This window comes from Falco cherrug, chromosome 3 (assembly GCF_023634085.1).
Source record: "Falco cherrug isolate bFalChe1 chromosome 3, bFalChe1.pri, whole genome shotgun sequence".
NCBI classification, from domain to species: Eukaryota; Metazoa; Chordata; class Aves; order Falconiformes; family Falconidae; genus Falco; species Falco cherrug.
In genome coordinates this window covers 121,505,406-121,527,036 of record NC_073699.1, presented here as the reverse complement: position 1 = coordinate 121,527,036, position 21,631 = coordinate 121,505,406, and the positions used below count along the sequence as shown (strand labels likewise).

Genomic DNA, 21,631 nt, shown 5'->3' with positions numbered 1-21,631 from the left:
GCCCATTTGAGTGATTAGAAATGTTCATAATAAAATGCATTTATTGATGTCAAAAAATAATGAAAATTTGGAAATGTCATATCACATATCTTCCAAAGCTTGTCAACATTAAAACTAAAATTTTAAAGATCGTCATCTAAGTTGTAGTCAGACCTATAAGGCTAATGGTTAAGAGGACAAACTTATATGTGGTATTTCCTGTTTTCTAATTAATGGAATTTGTAACTCTAACTGCAAATTTATTTTATTCTATGATTTAGTTATACAATTTTTTCTTTAGTAATATATACTGAAATTAGAAATAGTGCATAAGGCATGGAGTCAAGACACTTAAGTCCTGAAGCAGGGTTGGTGTGCAGATGTGATAACAGAACTTAACATCTCCTAGACTTGTCTAAAGTGTGAAATGAAACCCAGTACAGAAATGCCTAAAGTCTGGTGTGATGGAATCAGTTCGGTTCGGGGTAGGGCTGATGGCCTCACCTGCACAAAGCTTCAGCAGCCCTGGCCAGTCCCTTGCTCCTGCCGGGGGGTGCTCGTTCAGGATGCTTCCCCTCACCAGCCTGGATGCGGTGATCTCTGGCATCATCTGTTCACTGAAAGCTCGGAACCTGGGGCTGAAGGGCAATCGATGAGCCAGTTGGGTCTGTTCAATTCTTTTAACTGCTGAGTGTTTCTTGTTATTACTGAGGTTGTCTTTGCCATTTATTTGGTCTGTTCATGTCGCAGCTTGTAGCTCTGCAGCAATGTTGGCAAGTGGCTCATTTCAAGTACGTGAAATAAGCTTAGGAACCTTGACTTGACAGTGGATGTTGTTGATCTCGGCCTCAGTTTCTTTGCTGCTTCTTGTCCCTCTTAGTGAAGAGTAAAGTGGTTTTCAAATGCACCATTCAGTGCTGCACCCCCCTTTCCCACCACAGAGGAGGAACGGGACATGGGGGAGCTGGGCTGGGAGTGCCTCACTCCAGAGCAGTAGCAGAACAATGCAGTTAAATTTCCCTTGTGTGGTGTTTGTCTTAATTACTGTTTTTCGTTATTTGCAGAAATGTCATTTTTTTTAACACAACAGTGTTTTAGTCTAAAAACGTGCATCATGGCTTTTTTTTTTCTTTTTTTTTTAAACAAAGAACCAACCTCATTAGGTATCATCTTTCTAAGTCTCACCACAAAAGCAATTAGCATTCAGGCTGAATATAAAATATGTTTTCTATGTTAAAGACCATACGGAATTGGCTGCTACACTACAGATTTATTGTAAAAGCCAGTAGATGGCTCTTTTTTTTTTTTTTCCTGTTTGCCTACCAGTAATTCCATTGACTGTGAATGGGACAGTGCAATTTGTAGGTCAGTGATCTCTGCAAGCAAAGGAATTACTTGCAGAAGATTAAGCAATAATTGGATGAAACAATGTAAATATAATTTTGGACAGAATACTAGAAAAAATTTCCAACCCAGCCTTCTGTTAAGTGTCAGTTGAGTTTGTTTCTCAAGTGAAATGATGAAATTCCACTTTTTAATAATTTAAAACTAAGCGATGTAGCAATGGAGAGCATACAGAGGCAGCAGTGATTTTTTTCTATACCTGTCTCAAAGACACAGAGGTGTGTTCCTTTGAGGTATAAGTTGTAAATGGGATATTTATGCATTTCTAATAGGCTGGAGAACAAGAAGGCTTGTATCAGAGGTGTTGACAGAAAAGAAAATGCATTTCTGTAGCATAGTCACTGGAGTCAATGGTTACTCACCCTGTCCCATGGCAGGAATATTAAGCTTGTTTCACCTTGACTTGTGTTAGGTAATGGGGGCCAGTCTGATAACAGCGCTCCCCTGTGCTGCATCTTAATGACATGGCGTCTGGCAAAAACTAGACCTGGGTCAAAAATGGAGCAAGCAGAGCACCGTGAACCCCTCAGAATGGACAGGCACCACGCAGAGAACTCAAGGAGGAGACAACCATGTCTGGGAGACAAGCGGCTTTAGGAAGAAATACTCAAAAATAAAATCTTCTGGACCAGCCCATGCATCAGGCCTAGAGGTGCTGAGCATCCTCTGTATCACCCAGTTGGACTAGGAGGGGATTGAAAGCCAGAGAAAATTCATCCACAAATGGAATAAACTCTGAATCACAGGGAAGTGTCACTCCCGAAAGCAGATTTTTTTGGCCAGAAAATGTCTATTGAGAGACTCCATTGACTGCTACATCACAGATCTACTTAATTCTGTAGTGTGTGCATTTCTGCAGTTGATAAATGGACTAATTAGAGATGAAGTATTGGTAGTATTTACCCATGTAATTAATAGCTGGCTCAAATCAAGATTGCCATAAGGAGTGGACATGACTTTGAAAAGGACTGGATTTATGCCGGACTACTGAAAACTATGCTTCCCAGATGAAAAAGTCGGTAAATGTAAAAAATACTAGTAGCATCAACCCTTCAGTAAATGGTGTAGAAAAAAAATCTACTTGGAATAAATGTGGAGGTAGATATAACGTGATGGTACCCAACCTGAATGATGAGGAGTCATGTGTACCCTGAAAGTGTGCTTTTGTCAAAAAGGGGACGTTCTTTATACAGGCACACAGAAAAGGATTAACTAAATGCTTTTATGTTTATGCATCTCAGAAACCAAATCCTCATGACGGTAATTTCTCAGAATGTCTGTAACTGTGTTAAGATAAACTCTAGAGTATATTAGTAGCAGCTTCAAAATAGAGCTTGATCCCCCCTATAGATCCTGGAGCTAATGACCATACAGCAAGAGTAGTGGGCAGAGTATTTTGATGTAGGCACTTGCTTCTTAGAGTGGATATTTCTGTTCCACAGCCTCAGTGCAGTTTGAAATAATTCTTGAGTTTTAACTGATCTCAATCCAAAAGAGTTTCTTCAAGAATTTGATGATCTGTTGAGGACTAACAAGTGTTACAGACCCTAACATGCCTCCAAAAATACAGGTACTGAAGGGAGTGCAGTCAGTACCGAGAAACAAAGCACTGGATTAAGGCCATTAAACATAGCCCTTCCTCCTTGACATGGCAAGCAACAGAAGGCCAGGATGGCAACCTATAATTAAACCAGCAATGGCATCCAGACTTGTTCATAGCACTTAGAAAAATAGTTGCAGAAAGAGCTGTTTTGGGAACAAGAAGTATCTGTGTCAGACGAGAATCAGTCAGACAGAGTCATTAATGTCAGATTCTCTGGAAATTGTTTAATCAGTTCTGATGGGGGTGGAGGAGGAAGAAATGGGATTGAGACAGGTCATCTATGGGGATTTCCATGCTAGACTTTCTCTATGAATATTTTATGAATCAGCTGTATGAGTTTGTGGTGGTTGTTTTTGTTGGTTTTGTGGTGGTTTTTTTGTTGTTGTTGGGTTTTTTTGTTGGTTTTTTTTGTTGTTGTTTTTTTTTAATCCAGTATTTTATTCTATTTGTATGTGATCTTCAAAAGGGAAAGGTGGTGCTGGAGCAGTGCCCTGGGAACAGTGTGCATGTGTATCCATGTGGACTTTTGTGTCGTGACCCAACCTGTTTGGCTGGTGCTGGGAAAAAAAGCCCAGCCTTGCGTTAGCAGTCATACAGCATTAATTTATTCTAACAGCGTAGAGGGAAATCTTCAGAAATGGACATGTAGAGGTGGAAGGCAGTCATGATGCTTTGTGATGCTGCCATCCTGGCCCTGTCATTGCAAAACACTGCAGCAGCTAATGACTTTCTTTTTTCTTCCCTGTTTTATGCCACTGTGGTGGTGGGATGAGGTGTGTAGATTGCACGTGCTCTGCAGCAACTGTTTGACTTTTGCTTGGCATCTTCTGAGGACAGGGACACATGGCCCAATTGTTAAACAGAAGTGAGAGACTGTGGAAGTTTTTGCATTACTCCTCTGCTCTTGCAATTGGATTTAATGGAAGGGAAGCCCAGAAGGGACTAATTAGCCTGTGCACACAATCAATGTAATTCCACATTTCTTCATGCTTAGGTGGCTAAAGCTGGCCACCTGGCAGGGACGATACACACACTTTTCACTGAAATACTTTCACCTTGCAGTGAATGTACTTTCATTTTTTCAGTCTCATTTCATCTCTAATTGCATTTTAGTAATCAAGCCCAGGTTTTCAGCTTGTATAAAGCAGTGTAGTACTATTTATATTGATTTTTTTTCTGAAATAGATGTGTTTTTATAGCCATTTGCAACAGCAATTAAATGATTAAAGTGTAGAGAGGATGAAGTTGTGTAACAGCAGATAGAGCCATAATGAGTATAACCATAATTTTATTTCTAATAGACTAGAAGAGGTCTGATGCCACAACCCAAAGCTGAATCAAGCTTTCTCTCAAGCATAACATTTAGAGAAGTAATATAAAACTGCACTGCTTTTGCAGTTTTATTTCCATGTACAACATTTGCTGGTATTGTGCTTGCTCTCTGTTGGATTAATTTAATTGAAGGAAGTCCTGTGGTCTGTTTTGGACATACGACGCTGCTGGAGGGCCAGCTTCAGGATCAGGGATCAGCTACAGCTGTCAGTGGAGCAGTCCTCCCACCACAGACCAGCTCGCACACTCCCAAATGCTCTTCTCCCTGTAGCCCACAACACTTCTTCAATCAAAATAGGCTCTATAGGCAAAAGGATTTGCTTTTGCTGATGGAGAAATGCCATTAAAAGTCATTCTCTGGCCTGTGTTTTTATGCTAGTAAAAGCTTCTTGTGTGGATTTGGGTTGTTTATGCATATTTTCTGTATTGCTCTCACTCTGGCTGTTTGTCTACCTCTGGAGATGCTCTGTGTGTTTTACAGAGGTGTCAGCATTTGTGTCAGCTCTACCAGTGAATTTACAGCAAGAAGCTGTGTCCAGTGAAAGGTGCTTTAAAGGCTGAACATGCAGGAGGTGTTATACTGCTTAAATTCATGCCACGGCTTTGTGCAGGGTAAATATACTTGAAGACATTGGACATCTTTTTTTCGTATGTAGCTTAAATTTTCCACTTTTTGGTTTTACTCTGTGGTTCTTGGGATAACTGTCAATATTAAATGTCTTTTCATCCTGACTATGACGTACGTCTTTCCAGACCATTAGCCTCCCTAGACATTTTACTGCCTGTGGTTCGATATGATGTTTAAATTGCTCACTTTTGGTACACTTTCCTCTCAAATTCATCTTTGCACCCATCTCCTTCACCAGAGATGCTGTTTCCCTTCCATTTGTTCCGGTTTGCTAGCATCATTCAGACTTCAAAACCCAAAAACCTGGACACAGTGTCCTAGATGTGATCACATCAAGAGAAGCTTCCTTTGACTTGATGTTTCTACATTGACCTCCCCATGTCCTGGTGGTCTGGCTGCCTTGTCACAGGGCAGTGCTATAGGAAGCAACTCCTGTGGCTTTTTTCAATGATATATGGGCTCTGCCAGTGTTCATGTTTTGTTGGAAGCCTGGAGAATCACTGATCTGCTTTTGGACAGTGCCTTGACCACCCATAGTGCTAGCATCACTTCTGAAGCAGCTGGCTTGTCCCACGCAGCCCCAGTGCCACTGAGGTCGTGCTGACAGAGCTGTGATCGCAAGGAGCACACTGTGGGGATACACCCACTTTATTGCTTCCCATTCAAAGAAATGTGGAAAATTGCCTTAGGTAAAATCTGAGCTGTGAAGACCCACCAAGGATATTATAAAAAGCAGAAAGAGTAACTTAGGCCTGAGCTGTCCTGTATGATCTTTTTCTTTTGCAGTGCCACAAAATTCCTCTTCCTCCTATCTAGGCTTAGATTCCCGCAGAGAGAAAAATGACCAGGATGCATTTATTCCTGAAGTTGCCTTTAGAGTCTTTTGCTGAATTGATGTCCATTTTGCAGCTGTGGTGATCGGCATTGCTGGCAAGCCAAGGGGACATCTTGCTCAGTGGGACACCCACGCTGCCAAGGAGTACAGGTTTCCATGCTGGCAGACATGCTGTCTGGTGCTTTATGTGTGCTAGTGACTGTACGAGTAATGACTGTACGAGTAGTGACTGTATGAGTAGTGCTCCTGTCCCCCGGGAAGTGCCTCATCCCGTGGCACCCAGCACGCAGGGGGTTTACATGCAAGAAAGCTGGTGGGTCTTTGATCATCCCTCTTTTTACCTAAGCAGACTGGATGATCATAAGCAACATCTTCCTCGTTGAGGTGCTGCTCTTTGGTGAGGCTAGAGATGTTCCTGTGCAAAATGATTTAAAGGGTTTCTTTGAAAAAGTATGATCTGTTATTGATAGGACTTGATGCAGAAATAACAATATTCAGTGCTCAGAGTATCATGGAATCATTTGAGTTGGAAAAACCTTTGAGATCATCAAATCCAACCGTTAACACAACACTCTCGAGCCCACCACTAAATTATGTCCCCAAGTGCCACATCTATGTGTTTTTTCAGCACCCCCAGGGACAGTGACCCCCCCATCTCCCTGGGCAGCCTGTGCCAGTGCCTGGCCGCCCCCTCGGTGAAGAAATGTTTCCCAACACCCAATCTGACCGCCCCGGCGCAGCCTGAGCCCGTTTCCCCTTGTCCTGTCACTTGTCGGCTGGGAGGAGACCGACCCCCCCTTCCTACACCCTCCTGTCCGGGAGCTGTAGGGAGCGACCAGGGCCCCCGTGCCCCCACCTCTCCAGGCCGACCCCCCCCAGCTCCCCCAGCCACCCCACACCCCCTCAGCCCCCTGCCCGGCTCTGGACACGCTCCAGCCCCTCTGCGTCCCTCTGCCCGTGAGGGGCCCAACGCTGAGCCCAGGGGCGCGGGGCGGCCCCGCAGCGCCGAGCGGGGGGGCGGGGGTGACGGGGGACACGGGCACTGCCCTGGTCCTGCTGGCCACACCATTGCTGGTGCAAGTCAGGAGGTGCATGTTTGAGATTCTGTGAATTCCATTTACTGGAGGGATGATTGGTTTTCCTGGTACAGATGAGATTTTGGCAGGAGATAAAATGAGAGTATTTATCACTTGCTCCTTCTGAACTCCTAAATGATATGTACACTTAAATAAGCTGTTAAGCTCCTTTAAGAGTGCCATATTATAATTTATCTTTGCAAATTTCTACTCCAAACAGAAAATTCCTATATTACTAGCCAAAAATTAAGTAGTTAGTAACTAAAAGACAATCTAACTGCTACTGGGTAATAATGTTTTATTAATTCTGTGTTAACATATTTGTTGGGGGAATATTTAGGATGAGAAGCTTGAGCCACATTAGCACTCATAAGACCAAAAAAATCCTGGATATGTTCAAAATCTTTGAGTTGTGCCTCTAAAACATTAAAAGCCCAGTGCATCAAATGAAGCGTTCCAAATTTTTAAAAACAAGTCAAGTCAGCATTTTTCCCCCAAAATGGAAAAATTTCTTCACCAAAAGGGTTGTCAAGCACTGGCACAGGCTGCCCAGGGAAGGCAAGGAGTCACCATCCCTGGGGGTGTTTAAAAGTGATGTAGATGTGGCACTTGGAGACATGGGTTGGTGGTGGGCTCGGCAGTGCTGGGGTAACGGTTGGCCTCAATCATCTCAAAGGTCTTTTCCAACCTAAATGATTCCATGATTCTATGAACAAACTTGAAACGGTCGCAGAAGCTTGGGGAGAAGATGTGCTGGTTTTCATGTATTTCTTGTTGCTCCTTGTGTGGAAAAGACATTGGCAAAGCCGCAGGGTTTCCGATCAGACACCAAGCACCTGCGGTCAGTGCGTCTGTCATGGTGTCTCCCCACTTCCCCCTTCCACCCTGCAGCCCCAAGCAGCCATGGACCTGAGATGTGTGAGGGAGTCCTGAAAGGGAGCCGTGCTGGTAATATTTAATCATCCGCTATCAGCGATCAGAGGGAAGATTTGTGATAGGGCACATCCATCCAGCTCCTCTGCATCAGCAAAGAGCCCCATGCACTGGAGGCATTGCAGCACGTGGGGGTGGGAGCAGCGGCTGCCAGGCGCTCGTCCCATGCCAGCAGTATGTGTTGCTGATTAACAGATGTAATACCCCTCGGCCTCTGTGAGATTCCCCATTAGTACAAGCCAGCTACTTGTCTTTGGATCAATCCCCATCTGTTACCTGAATCGGAGCCCACTCAAAATGAGGGTCCCCTTGCTCCAGGCACTGTGCTGTGCCTGCGGCGGGAGATGGTCCGGCCCCGACATCTTACCAAGCAGAAGGCCCCGGGGTTTGCTGCCTGTGAGCTGGTCATCTAGCATAGTGTAATTCTTCCAATGTTAAATCTTATTTTAGCTGCTGATACCTAATTCAGGGGCAGAATGATGTTCATAGAAACACCTTCACACCAGGCCTCTTTGCATATGTCCAGTTAGGGTGGTGGGATCACATTCAGCTCAGGCTCTTCTGCAGCTTCACTGGAGACTGGCAAGTGCTGTTTGCAAAAGATCCATTACTTCAGGCAAGGAGGAGGGAATTTCTGTGCCAGGTCCTCCCATATCCATACCCAGCTCTTTCTCTGTCTTGCAATGTCATTCTTTGGAATTTTTTTGTTTGTCTTGGTGCAATATCCCTGTCTGGTAAATGGGGATGCTAGAAGGTTTTATGATGATTTTAGAAAGCTGGAAATGACATTGTCTGGTCTGAATTTTGTAAAGAGATCCTTCTGTTTGTTCTGCTGCAGCTTGGCTTGAGTTAAGGGAGATTTCATACTGTCTGGCCCTTAGGACACACCTCTGCATGTGGTGGTCCTCAATGTCAGCTGCAGTCTTGCAGGGTCTCCCACCCCCTGTTTCCCTAAGGTCTGCAGCGGGTGAGATGAAGGACTTACACTGCACATGCTGTTTCAGAGCGGGGATTCAGGTGTCACCGTGGAAGAAGTGGTCTAATCATCTAGTAGGGAGCTGTGAGAAAGGCAACAAACTTACTAGTGATAGTGACATTATAGTAGTTACGCATTTATCAGCAATCTGGCAAATTTTGCGGGTGGCATAAAACATAAATTAGATTAGTTAATGCCAGGGCAGACTGTCAGGAACTTCTGAAAGATTTAGCCAGGCCAGATGAGTGGTCATCCTGATGACAGATCAAATGTGCCATCACTAAATCCAGAAGACTTACACCGAAGGCAACAACCGGAGCTACTCAGTTCACTTGACTCTGAACTAAATGCAGCAGCTCAGGAAAGGGTTCAGATATCTGATTCCTGTTACTGTGCACCAGAAATCCAAAAAGCAAACAAGTGAGTTTAACAAATGTGAAAACCAGTTGAGGAAATACTTGTTCAGTTGCTGCAAAACTAACCAGAGATGTTCTTTACCATAATATATTGTCAGGCTCCAGATTCTGGAAATTCATAAAATCAGGCTGCCTCCATGTGACTGGCAGAGAATGTAAGTGCAGCTGCTGCGGTGAGGCTGTGACCAACAAGGTCACATCGGCAGAGACTTTGCAGGGCAAGGAAAACTCCAGGGGGTTGGAGAAAGCAGGAGAGAAGGGGTGATTCAGTCCGACTGTGTCTCAGTGAAGCAGTAAGTCCCCCAGAAACCTGCTCTCCCTTCCTGCCTGTGAACCACCAAACTTCCTTCCCCCTCCTCTCTCCAAGGTTTTATTGTGTGGTTTTCAGCCACAGGAAGATTTTGGATGTGCTCACAGCACTGAGAGGGGAAAAAAAAAAAAAAAAAAAAGAAGAAAAAGAAGTGTCTGTGGCTAAAAAGGATAGCCAGGTATTTGTACCAGCAGATATTAAGAACTAAGCCTGCTAAAGCCTGCAAAGGAATAAATGCTTCATGGGTTTAGGTTTCAACTAGGTGTAAGGGAAAAAGTGGAGACAAAGCTTTCTCAAGGTTCATGTTTTCCCGTTGCTGCGTTCCCTGTGGCTCCTGACAGCAGTGACTGGTTTGGGGCCGTACAGCTGAACCTGGCACTGCCTGCGGGTCCTCTCATGCTGCCATGGCTGCGCCAGCTCCTCTGGTTCTGAAAAGCATTTGTGGTGGTTGTGTGATATTCAACACAGGCATTTGCTAGCAAAACCCAGCAAATAACCTTTCAAAAAAGCATCAAATAACTGAATTTGTATCTTTTTGTGTGTTTGTTTGAAAGGACTATTTCCTGAATTAGTCTCCAAGCTTGTAATGACCAGTTAGCTCCCTGGGTTTCAGATCATCTCGGTGTTAGATGGGAGCTGTGAGTCTGTAGGAGGTGTAAGTTGCTAACTACAGGGTTATGAATTCCACAGTGCTCTGGCAGAGAAGCCCAGATTTGCTGACACAGACTCCAACTGTGGATATTAAAGGGATCTGGTTACAGCAAACGTTATGGAGCAGGAAGATCCTTTGTCTTCACATGAAGTGAGCTGTCACTGATTTGTCTTCCTGAGGCAAATCATATGAGCCTATTGGATCCACAGAGAAACCAGTGTCATACGGAAGTAATTACCTCCATAAACATACTATAGCCTTCAGTGTAGACAGATGGCATTTGCAGCAGCCTTCTCTATGTTATGGAAGTGTCACCTCCCTTGCTTTCTTCTTGTTTGTTTTGGTATTTAAGTTACCTTTCTTTTTCTCTTTCTCTCCCCTCCCCGTGTGTTTCACACACCATCTCAGGGAGCTGTAGAAAAATATCTGTGTTGAAGGATGGCTCAGTCTCACAGAGCATCAGATAAACTGCAATGTCTAATTTCAGATCAAATCACGTGTCCCTTTTTATCCAGGAAAAGCCAGCCCCGATAGTTTTAATGAGGCTGAAGGGACTGTTGGACACAAAGAACTTGCTTAGAGATTTCCATGTGAGAGTGTATTTGTGGGTAGTGCAAGTACAAGGCTGATAAAGGAGCAATTTCAGTTTTTAAACGGCAAGGTGATTACCAGCACAATGACAGAAAGAAAGGAGGGCAAGAAGGAAGCTTCAAATATAAATTTGAACAGAAGGAGAGGAATCAGGATTCCTGACCTCCCTTTGCTCCTTTTGTGGCTTTAGCGTTAAGTCACTGACTGAGGAAGGGACACTGGCCATCCCTAACCATTAGTTTTGTCTGCCCTGGTGTCTGCAGGGCTAGATGGGGAGAGCTGGACTCGCCTGGGGGGGAGGCTGGCCATCAGTGTGTGCTCTCCAGCTCAGGCCCCTCTGGCCAAATAGTGAGAACCTCGTGATGAAAGGGTTTTGGTATAGGGGTTTTGCTGGGGTGGAGGTGGGGGGGAAGGCGCAGGGTAGATGGCATTGCTGTGGCTTCAGTTACAAGAGGCAGAATAGAGTATCTGGGCTACCAGCTGACCCTGGTTATGGTCTGGAGAACTGCTGATACTGAAAGACAGAAGTGGAAGCTGTTCCCCCCACGTGTAGCCATGCACACCAAGACCTGGGTTTGCTGGTGCTGCTACTGGTATTTCAGGCTAGACTGGGGCTATCAAGACACCCGTTTTCCCTCTCTTCTCTAGCCTATGTCTGAACCTGCGTGGGAGATCTGTGACCTCATCACCTTAGCGCATGGGCAGCTCATCACCTTTTAAGCATCTGCTCACATGTCTCCTATGAAGCAGAGAAGTGGCTCAGCCTGCCCGTTACAGAAAAGACCTTGAGGCAGAGAGGCCAGGACTTGGCAGAGAGGAGGGGTTTAGCCCAGAACTCCCACCTACCAGGTGACACCCAGGCAGACCATTCTGAACATCACGTGTAGTAGGTCCCCCAAACACTCACGTGGAACTGAAATTCCCTGTATGCTTCCTAAATGAAAGAAACAATACGGGGTTAAGGGCATGTGCATTCTGCCTGGGAGGGGGTAGATCAAGGGGGTCGTGCAGTGACCTACCTGCTTTTAAATCCACACTTGGGGGTAACGGGGATGTATTTTCTTGGATGCATCCTGTACAGGCCATGCCATTATCCTAGCACTTCAGGGCTGGATTCATGTCCTTTTTGTATATTTTACTCAGTTTTAAATTATTTTTTTTTTCATTATAAATACGTATTTTTTTAGAATGCACTATATCTTCACTTACTTAAGTGCTCAAGCTATTCCTAGTGCTGCTGTTTGTATCCAGTTTCTCTTCAGTCTGCTGTTTTCTCAACATTCTGGTTTGGAAAAGGCTTTATTGGGAAGATGTGACTGATGGTGTTGTGTCTTCGGATCCCCTATTAAGATGCTTGGATGTTTGGAGATTTCTAAAGACCAGAGATAATTCATACTGGATAGAAAAATGAGTTGCAAAAAGTACCACACTTCAAAAATTTGGCCTCTTAAAAATCTGAGGGGACCAATTTCGTGGTACCTTATTCTTCTTGTGCTGCAAGTACAGGAAATTGCAGACTCCATTTGCTAAATGGCAGGAGGCTAAATGATTTGTCTCAGTCTTAGAATTATTTTTCAAACCCCCATGACATAGCCTTCCCTATGCACTAATGCAGGGACAGAAAATAAATGAATACACAGTGTGAAGGAAGGATGACCAATCTCATTCTCTTGGGTAAACCTAAGTGAGGTATTGAACCATGTATTAAAGAGCCTGATGTCTGTGGTGCTTACATTTAGTACTAGCACAACATAGTTTTAAAAATTGGTATTTTCTTCTCTTTGTGTCCATTCTGGGTGTCTCATTCTAGCAGGAGTCTGTGCAGGGACCACAGCTTGCAGTGTGGCATCACAGCCTTCTCAGATGGCTCTCGCTGTTGCCCCAGTGGGGGGAAAGGCTGTGCTGCAGGAGGCTCAGGGTGTATTTTCTCAATACTTTGCATAGTGCGGTGACAGACCGTGCATATTTTGAAACACAGTATAAGCTGAGAGAGATGGTTCAGGCAACCAGGCTGGACTGTGACATATCTTATTCAGACTATTCTGAGTGCATTGGTTGGTGTTTGAGGATGGGGAAATTCAGGACATTTGGGTGGCTTTGTGACTTGTCTCAGACTTTGGGCTATTTGTCTGTACAAAGAAGCAGATGCAGGACACGAGGACAAACCCAGACAAGGAAGCAGGCATCTAGGCAAAAGCTTTGGAAGATATTTTGAATTTAGCCTAATTACCCAGAGCTAGCAAATGGTAAATGAGGCTGGTGGTGTCAATAACATGCTGAATTAATCCAGGAAAGTTGTGACTACTTTTGAGGTGGGAATCTTCTTTTTTTTTTTTTTTTTTTTTTTTTTACCATGACACCTGTTGCTCATAGGTACAAATCAAACGAAGAGTATGTGTATGTGCGAGGCCGTGGAAGAGGGAAGTATGTATGTGAGGAGTGTGGAATTCGCTGCAAGAAACCCAGCATGCTGAAGAAACACATTCGCACGCACACAGACGTCAGGCCATATGTCTGCAAGTACTGTAACTTTGCTTTTAAAACCAAAGGTAAGAGACAGACAGCTCCTAGCTCCTCTGCTTAGTATTTGACTTACAAGCCTTCTTGGGGGCACTGGTGAAGGGGAAGGGAAAGCCTTCCCAGGGTCTGGAAAATCCCAGGAGTCAGAGGGAGGGGGATGAGGGAGTCTTAAATTGGCTGAAATGTTCCGAAGAGGACCAGTCATGCGTTAAGTTGATGTGTGTTGTGGTGGAGAGCACTGGCTGCATGTGCCAGTCTGCAGCAGAGCATCTGCACCATCCGATTTGAGCTTCTTAAAGGGAATGATCCTGGAATACAGCTTCATTGGCAGGGATTTATAAACCAAACCACCCCAAAGTGAGAGCAGGAGCTCCTGGGTACAGGCACATTCCTGACCAAGCACCTGGAGACAGTCTTTGGGTGGCTTTTTATGCTAGTGCTCTCAAGATCTGTTTGCGCTGCACATTTCCATCCTTCGCAGCTGCATGTCGCTTTGACATTTTCTATATCATATCAACAGACTTCTTTCTCTAAAGATCTCCATTCCAGGACATCTAGTCATTAATGATCCACAACCTCATTAGCACCGGATATTCTTTGCAAGCGACCTTCATCATTGCCTCAGTGAGTGTGCGAGTGAACTCTGTCAGGAGCATGCAAAACCACATTGAAAAAAAAAGTTTCTTCCAAGAGACTGTGGGTAGTTTTCAAAAGTCCCAGAGGTGCCCAGGTCCCTTTAACTTCCCGTAAGAGTCTGGCACCATGGGTTTGACAACTCTCCCCACCATCTTTGGTTACAGCAAGTCTTGCAATAAAAATGCCAAGTTCATTTTCTCTGTTACAGTTTGACATAAATATAAAATGTCTATTGTAGCTCCATCATTGCAAATCTCAGAAGATGACACAGCTGGGAAAGTTAATTTTTCAGGAAGAGCATCAACCCCCAAAACGGTGCTATGCAAGAAATTGGCGCAGTGTGGGTGTGGGGAGGAGGCACCGTGCGCTGCGTGAACCGCAGCAGGGCTGCTTGCCTGGCAGTCCCAATGAAGGGCATGTCCGTGCCAGACAAGTGACCCCGACACCGGGTGATTCAGGCTGAGCGATGCCTGGAGCTGGTGGCTTTGTTGGTAAAGCTGGTGGGTGATTTCTGGGCAAAGACATGTTGGCAATCACTGGGTATATGGGAGCATGGGGAAGTGATACCAAATTTGAGGCTAAATTCTCATCAGAGACATGCAGCTGATCCGAGCGACGGTTCTTTCCCTCCCAGCCTGGAGCTATTTCTGATCCATTTTCTTTCTCTTTCCCTCTTGCTTTTGTTACTTTGTTCTGAAGTTTTCCTTTGAGAGGTGAATCCATTCAGCCTCTTCCATCTCTTCACCTTTCTTTCCACCATGCTTCTGTTAGGCTTTTATTCAGGATGCTGTGATCAAGCCATCCTTTTCACCATGTCTCTAGCTGCTTTGCTCTTCATCTCTGCTCCCTTGAAGCACACAAACCGGCAGCGCTGACGGTGCCGATTGCACACTGCAAATAGATGCTTGCCTCCAAGGGGCTTCCCTTCTTTAACTTTGCAGAGACTTGCATGAGGAAGGCAGCATGGAAATGCTTCCTTCAGAAAAACAGCCCAGTATGGGGGTTTGTATGCAAAACTATCCATTTGCCTGTGGATGCATGAGGGGACAGAACTTCCTGGGATCAGTGATTTCAGGACAAATAGTTGCATGATGGTAATTTGGAATTGCATGGAAATGGCTCTTCGCTGGAAGGGGAGGGGACAGTGGGAGCCCTGGCTGTGACAGTCAGAGCCCTGGCTGTGTCCTGTGGGCATGCTCATATGCCGCGTAACTTTGCAGCACTTGAGTAAAAGCTCTTTGCTTTGCTGATGGAGACACAAGGACCTCTGGAACAGTTACTGGGAAGTGAGGAAAAGATCAGCCTTGTGTGCTGATAAAATCATCAGTTAAAGGCCAGTTACAGAATCATTGCTGTTGGTGATGGAGTGTGAACCGGAGGTTTGCAGAACTGGATGTTTCACAGCTTGTTTTGCAGACGTCTAGAATAAGTTTATTTGTACCCTGATTCATGAGGATCCTCCTTCCCTGTGTGCAGTTTTGCGACCACATTTAATTGCAGAATGGAGAAACTGGAGCTCTTGCTACCGGACTGCACTTGCAAAAATATAAGCTGAGTTGAAGCTCTTTAGAAATCCGCTTTCCAAAGTTAATTTTAGCCTTTAAAGTAAACTCAAGGGGGCTATCTGTGGAGCTGTCTTCATTTTGGCTGTGGTAGATCTCTCCAGCATGATCTAATGCTCTAAACTCTCAAGTAGGCTGGAAGCGGTGAAATGTTTTTTATTATGATGTTTGATGAGGATCTTTATCTGGTTAAAATGTCTCCCTCCCCGCCCCAGAAAATCCGTATCTGTGTTCCAAGAACCTGGAGAATTTTTGTAAAAGGAAGAGCTTTAAGTATTTTCCTCTTTCCACTAATTACACTGCTTGTCTGCTTTTTGTGCATTTCTGTCAGTGTAAGCAAAGCTGTTCCTTTGGGTTATAGAACTGTAAGGGATTTTTTTAAATCGTTATTATTATTTTAAAGCAAATCCATGAGATTTTTGTATGCTCACTTAGCTGATGGAAACAGCAGTCTTGGAAATTTGGTTTGTAAAGATTTATTTGATTTTACGTTTCTGGACCAGATATAAATGTGCCTCTTTAATGAGGTGTTGCTGCCTCTACTGCAGTAGCGCTCTCCTGGGGGCTGTGTTACCGTGGCCTCCAAGAGGTTGTTTCGGAGAAGTTAAGCAGCTTCTTCATTGTTTTCTTACCAGGAAGGAAATGAAGAAAAAGTTGCAGTCTTAACAATTCACCCTTTCAGAAAGGTCAGGGGGAGCTTTTCCCTTGAGCACCATCCCGGAGGGGACACAGGGACTGCCAGCCTTCCTTTGTCACTCATCTCCAGCCCCCCGAGGGAAGGGCAGCCCCCCCTGCACTCCTTCTCTTGGGTCATGTGGGGATGTGGGTCAGTGTTGACACATTCATTCCCCTCCTGTGCAGACATGATCCTTTTCCACAGCTATTTTCTGTTCTCGTTCAGGCTTACATCAGACTCTCACGTCCTGATTGCTTAAGATTTCTTTAAAACTTCTGGGCAAAGCATGTGGAGCAGCTTGCTGTGTCGATGCCGCTGCCTTTGCTGGGAGGTCAGAAGGGACAAGGAGCTGCATATTAATTTAAAAGGTGCTTGTGTAAAGGACATCAGTGCCTGTTGGCTGGAGATACCCATTTGATAGTCTAGTCCACTCACAGTTTCCAGACACCAGACTTCTTCATGTCCTCAGCCATAGTCTTCCTTTAATAAATTAGTTTGCAGTTCCTTAAATCAGCACATGACAGGCACTGAGGTTATTGAACATGTTAATATATTAAAGGCATTACCCCCTCAGCCCTTAAAGGCAAGGGTATAGCTGCACAGTTTATTATTATTACTGCTCTAGCAGACTCAGCGCTCTGCTAAGCCTCCTCTGGAAACTACATAGCAGGTCCAACTGGCGGAAAGCTCCGAAAGAATGAACTGCTATTATAGCAGGGCAGATGGATATATAGATTTGCAAAATGTCCCTGCACCCTGTGTGTGCTAGGGCCCTTCCTTAGAGGCTGGGAGGAGGGAAAGGCTTCGAGCATCCCTGTGGAGCCACTGCTGGGAGGAGGCTTTGGTCCCCCTGCTTCTCAGGGTGTCACAAACCTCCGATGGGATGGGGACAGTTATCCTCAGGAATTTGCTGCCTGCTCCCTTACACAATGGGGCGTGAGACGTGTTGCTGGGATCAGAAAATGTCCCAGTGGCCCAGACAGGAGATGAAACAAAACGCTGTGAGTAAAAGGGCTTTTCAGCTTACCAGGGAAAGGTAAAAAAATAGAAACAAGGGCTGGAAGTAAGAGACTGGCAAAATCAAGTGAAATATTAGCTGTTATTTTTTTAAACAGTGCAGCTATTAAGTCTCAGCCCAAGCCTCAATGGGAATTATGCTAATTCTCTGTGTTTTGAAATCTGCAAATCCAGCCTGGGTACCTTTCTGGAAGATTAGTTTTCAGTCAATACAAGCTGATAGGCTTCATCAGAAGATGGGTACTATTTTATAGCCTGCATCATTACAGGCAGGCAGCCTAGATGTTCAGGTTTTCTCCTTTAATCTTTAAGTCAGTAAGTATGAAAGATAATAAATATTATTTTTTTTAGAACTGAAATCTTTTGCCTAATAAATTACATAAATTAAATCTTTTCTTTTCATAGAGTCTCACTTGGGAACATTACCTCCTTGCTGAGACCTAAATCAAGGCCTGCACATTACTTAAGTCACACATAAAACCTATTTCAAGGGTTTATCTGGGATGAAAAGTACTGGCCTGTGGCTGGTTCTCTATGTGTGAGTGCATCTCACAGCAAAATGGGAGTTTGCTAGTTACAGGGCAGCTGTTGCTCTCCTTGACTGTTATTTTAAAAGAGGAGTATGAAAGTACCTGGAAATCTGTCCTGGAAAAGCTGTGAAAAACGTCCTGGAAAGCTGTGAATGTTTGTATCAAAATGTCGCCTTGGATGCTGAGATCATACAGTTGATCATTTGTTGGGGTTTTTTTGTTGTTGTTGTGGTTAAATTGTTCACATTTAAAAGAAGAAATAGAAAGCAGGGTGTATGCCCTATACAGACAGGATAATTTCCCCAGGAATCTTAATGTTTCTGTTGCCTACATTTTGCTTTAACTCTGCCACCTTTAAAATACAATAATGGATATTCTGAAAAATTAATTTCCCTCTTTAACAGGGAAATCACTTCTAGTCCCTATTAAGCTGCTTTAAGTGCTTTTGGAACACTAGAGTTTTAGCTTTCAAAACAACACAAGTATTTAAGCTGTTTTAAGTCCAGAATAAGACCTCACAATAGCAGAAGAGCTTTAGCAGCTGGTAATACATAGTTATAAGCAGGTGTAATGCGAGCGCTGTGCTGATGCTGTACAGACTCCTCCAGTGCAGCAATAACTGGGCTGGGGTCACAATTTCCACTGGTTCCTGAATTTATTTAGATACAGCCAGTTTATTTCAAATCTGGGAACTTTTTGGTATATAATCCTTAAAGAGGACCACTTACCTGCTTAGGAATCAGTATAACTCTTCTGTTATCTAAATCCAGCTTCTCTACCTGGTAGTTTCTCTCTTGCTCCTTCACATGCATTTTTCCCACTGTTCCCAAGGAAGCAGTGCTGTGTGGGACTGAGGCTGGTTTGGGAGTGTGTGGGGTGTTTCAGATGGGAGCCGGAACTCTGTAAGACAAGTAGCTGCAAGTCTTTCCTTGTAGGACTCATACCCAGCTTTTACTTAGGCAAAGTCGTGTTGATTTTACTGGAAATTTGTTGAAGGACTTTAACATTTAATCCTGCCAGCATTAATTGAGGGGTCTGAAACCACAAACTGTAGAAAGAACCCTGATAAGATTGATATCCTTGTCCTCCAAATTGCTCCCAAGATGGTAACTCAGCTTCTCAACTGGAGTAAACAAGCCTCAAGCTTTTAACTGCCTTAAAATGATGCAAACTTAGGTCAGATGAGAATCTGGCCCGCTGAGTCTCCCTTCTCTGAAAGGACAGCAGCATCTCTACTTTGCTGGCATTGCTTCTTGGTGTGCAGGCAGGGTGCTGTACATGGATAGACTGCACCTGGGGATTTGCACCGAGAGCTCTGCAGGCTTACTTTGTTCATCAGCGCGTGTGGGTGTTACCTTATCTCATCAAATGGGAATGGAAGATGGAAAGCAGAGCAGAAAAAAGTAGAAGGCAAAAGAAAGCAACACTTGCAATGAACTGGTCCTTTGGTATTTTGCATAAGCTCATTTGCAAAGTGGGATGGGGGGTGGGTGGGTGGCACTGTCTGTGCAGTGCCTTCCAGCTCAGCCTGTGCAGGCAGCCAGCGTGGGGAAGGGAGGGGAGAAGCCATGGCCTTGCCTTGCACAAGGACAGTTGCCTCCAGTGAAAGAAAATTAAAAAGGAAGTGACACTGATGGCTTCTGGCAGAGCCTGTCAACTCGAACCATTGCCCAGGGTGGAGCTGAGTCAAAGCAGAGGCGCAGTGAAGCGATGGGCAGGGAGCTGCAGCCTGCCGCTGCACCAGCTGGGCTCCCCGTGGCTGCCCAAGTCCTGCAGCAGCAAAAGGGAGAGCGCATGTTCGCTGCGAGCAGCGCTGGAGCTGGGACAGCGAGGAGGACCGGGGTGTGTAACCAGCCTTTAGACATCTGAAGTGGCCAAGGTGGCCACTGTATGCCCCCGAGGACCAGAGTCCTTTCCTTGAGTACAGGGGTGCCTGCAGTCTTGCCCAAACCATGGCACTGCACAGTCCCCCTGAGTGATCAATGTTATGCCCTCCCGGTTTAGCCAAAGCCAGATACACACAGCACGGTGAACTACTGAGCTTGTTTTGGGGATGTGGTGGCACCAGAATGCCTGGTGAACCTCCCCTCCCCACTCTTCCCACCATGGGGATCACAACCAAATTCCTGAGAGGCCACAGACACCAATAACCAACAGCCCCCTGCTCACACCAGGCATTTACTTGAGCTTATTTTCTGTGTTTATTGTCACTGGAGGGAAGCCAGGTAGGGATTTTGCTGTGGTAGCTGAGCAAAGATGGGTCATTTTTGCCAGTCAGGGTGTGATGTGCAGTGATGGACAGGCAGCAGCAGCAGGGTTTGATTTCAGCAGATTGAGTCAGTTTGCCTTTTTGCTAGTTAGGCCCAAAGTTAAATTCCAATTCCATGAGGCCACAATTTGGATTCACTGGATACTTCTCAGTGAAACCATTTTTCACTTTAAAACAATGGTGATTCACTGGAAGCAGAAGTGTCCGTGAGAGCATGCTCTCGTTTAACTGGGTGTCTTTGGATTCCACAACACAACTCCTGGTCCAGAGTGGAGAAAGAGAGGTCTGATTTGGAGCAAGGACCCGAGCCAAGCTGGCTTCATCCTCGTACCTGAGTGTCCTAACTGAGAGGCTAAGGGTATGTAGGCATAAAAAAATAATAAATCTCTCTTATTGGAGCTGTTTTGCTGCATTTAAATTATTAAATATCCTTTGAATCCACATCCTAGATGGGAGCCAGATACACAAGGATATATAGTCAGCCTTTGTCTCTCTTGGTCTTTCCTGTTGGAGCTATTCCATTTTATATAAAACAGGCTAAATAAATAATTCATGGGCTAAAGAGAAACTTAACTTGGTAGCTAGATGGTTATGGCAGTCTTCTGAGATGTGAGGGCGTCACGGGTAATTCTCTGCTCCAATGAATAGTTGCTTATTTATTTATACTATCCAGAGCAGTGGGAGGCGAGGTTGATAGAGGCTCTCTGTACTCCCACCCAGCCCAGGGACCGGGGGACTCTGTGCATTGCAGGATACTGGCTGAGGGAACTCAGCCCTCAGCTGAAGGTTATAATAATGTGTGAGAATTCATTTTTTCTTTAATTTTTTTTTTTTTTTGGTGCGAGAAAAAGAAGCCTCATGTTCAGCGCTACTCTCAAGTGCTGGCTAACGGGAACCCCGATGCCACATCGTATTGCTGCAGGGAGTTTGGAGTGCGTAGCCAGTGCCCAGGCTGTGCTGGGAAATTAAACAGCCCTTGGTGGAGCTTTAGCAAGGGCCCAAGTTTCTTCTCATCATCAGCTTAGCCCGTAAAGAGCTGTGGGAGGAAAAGGAAAAACCAAAATTTTTTTCTTTATTTCCCCTACCCTTTATTTTTCTCTCTGTTCCACCTACCTACCTTTTCTCCCTCAACAAAGGTTCCCCTTTGTTCAGTGTTTCCCTTGGATGGATACAGGGTTAATAACTGTCTAATTAAAGTGCCTGTAAGTTAGGAGTTAGAATTAGAGAGGTGCCCTGTGAGGCCAGCATGCCCATGAGTTACCCCCTCAGTGTCTCAGAGCATTAAGCAATGCCCTCATCCTGGACAACCCCTCGCAGGGGCTGCTCTTCCCATCCCAGGCCCGAAGAACCCTTGTCAGTGCTCAGCAGGTTTCCCCGTGCTGCCAGCCCGAGTCCACAGGGCTTCACAGGGCGTCTGTGCCTCCTCCTGCTCCAGAGAGCTGAGAACTTTTGCCTTCCGTGCATGCCAGAGCATCTGAGCCATCCTGCTGCAGGGGAGAGGGTGACTGTAGGGGTTTTCCCCGTTGCTGGAATCTTGAGCACTCATTTCAGCAGTGCCAGTCTGCCCTGTGTGCCAAGGAGCTCCTCACCTCCAAGCAGGTGACCCTGTGTGCTGGGATGAGGTGGGACGTGATGCTAGATTGACATGTGTTTCTCTTCCTTACTTGCCTACCATTTTTCTTTGCT

General features: G+C 45.1%; 1 protein-coding gene across 10 annotated transcripts in view; it reads left to right on the top strand.

Moving 5' to 3' along the window:
- HIVEP3 (HIVEP zinc finger 3) overlaps positions 1-21,631 on the top strand; it is a 114,148-nt gene that overhangs the window by 77,053 nt on the left and 15,464 nt on the right. For all 10 annotated transcript variants that reach the window (XR_008731329.1, XM_055704662.1, XM_055704659.1 and 7 more), the window contains one exon: positions 13,109-13,284. Coding sequence is in view for 9 of the 10 variants with exons in the window: in XM_055704662.1 (XP_055560637.1) it covers positions 13,109-13,284 (176 nt within the window). In the remaining variant the exon portion in view is untranslated. The remainder of the gene's footprint in view (positions 1-13,108; positions 13,285-21,631) is intronic.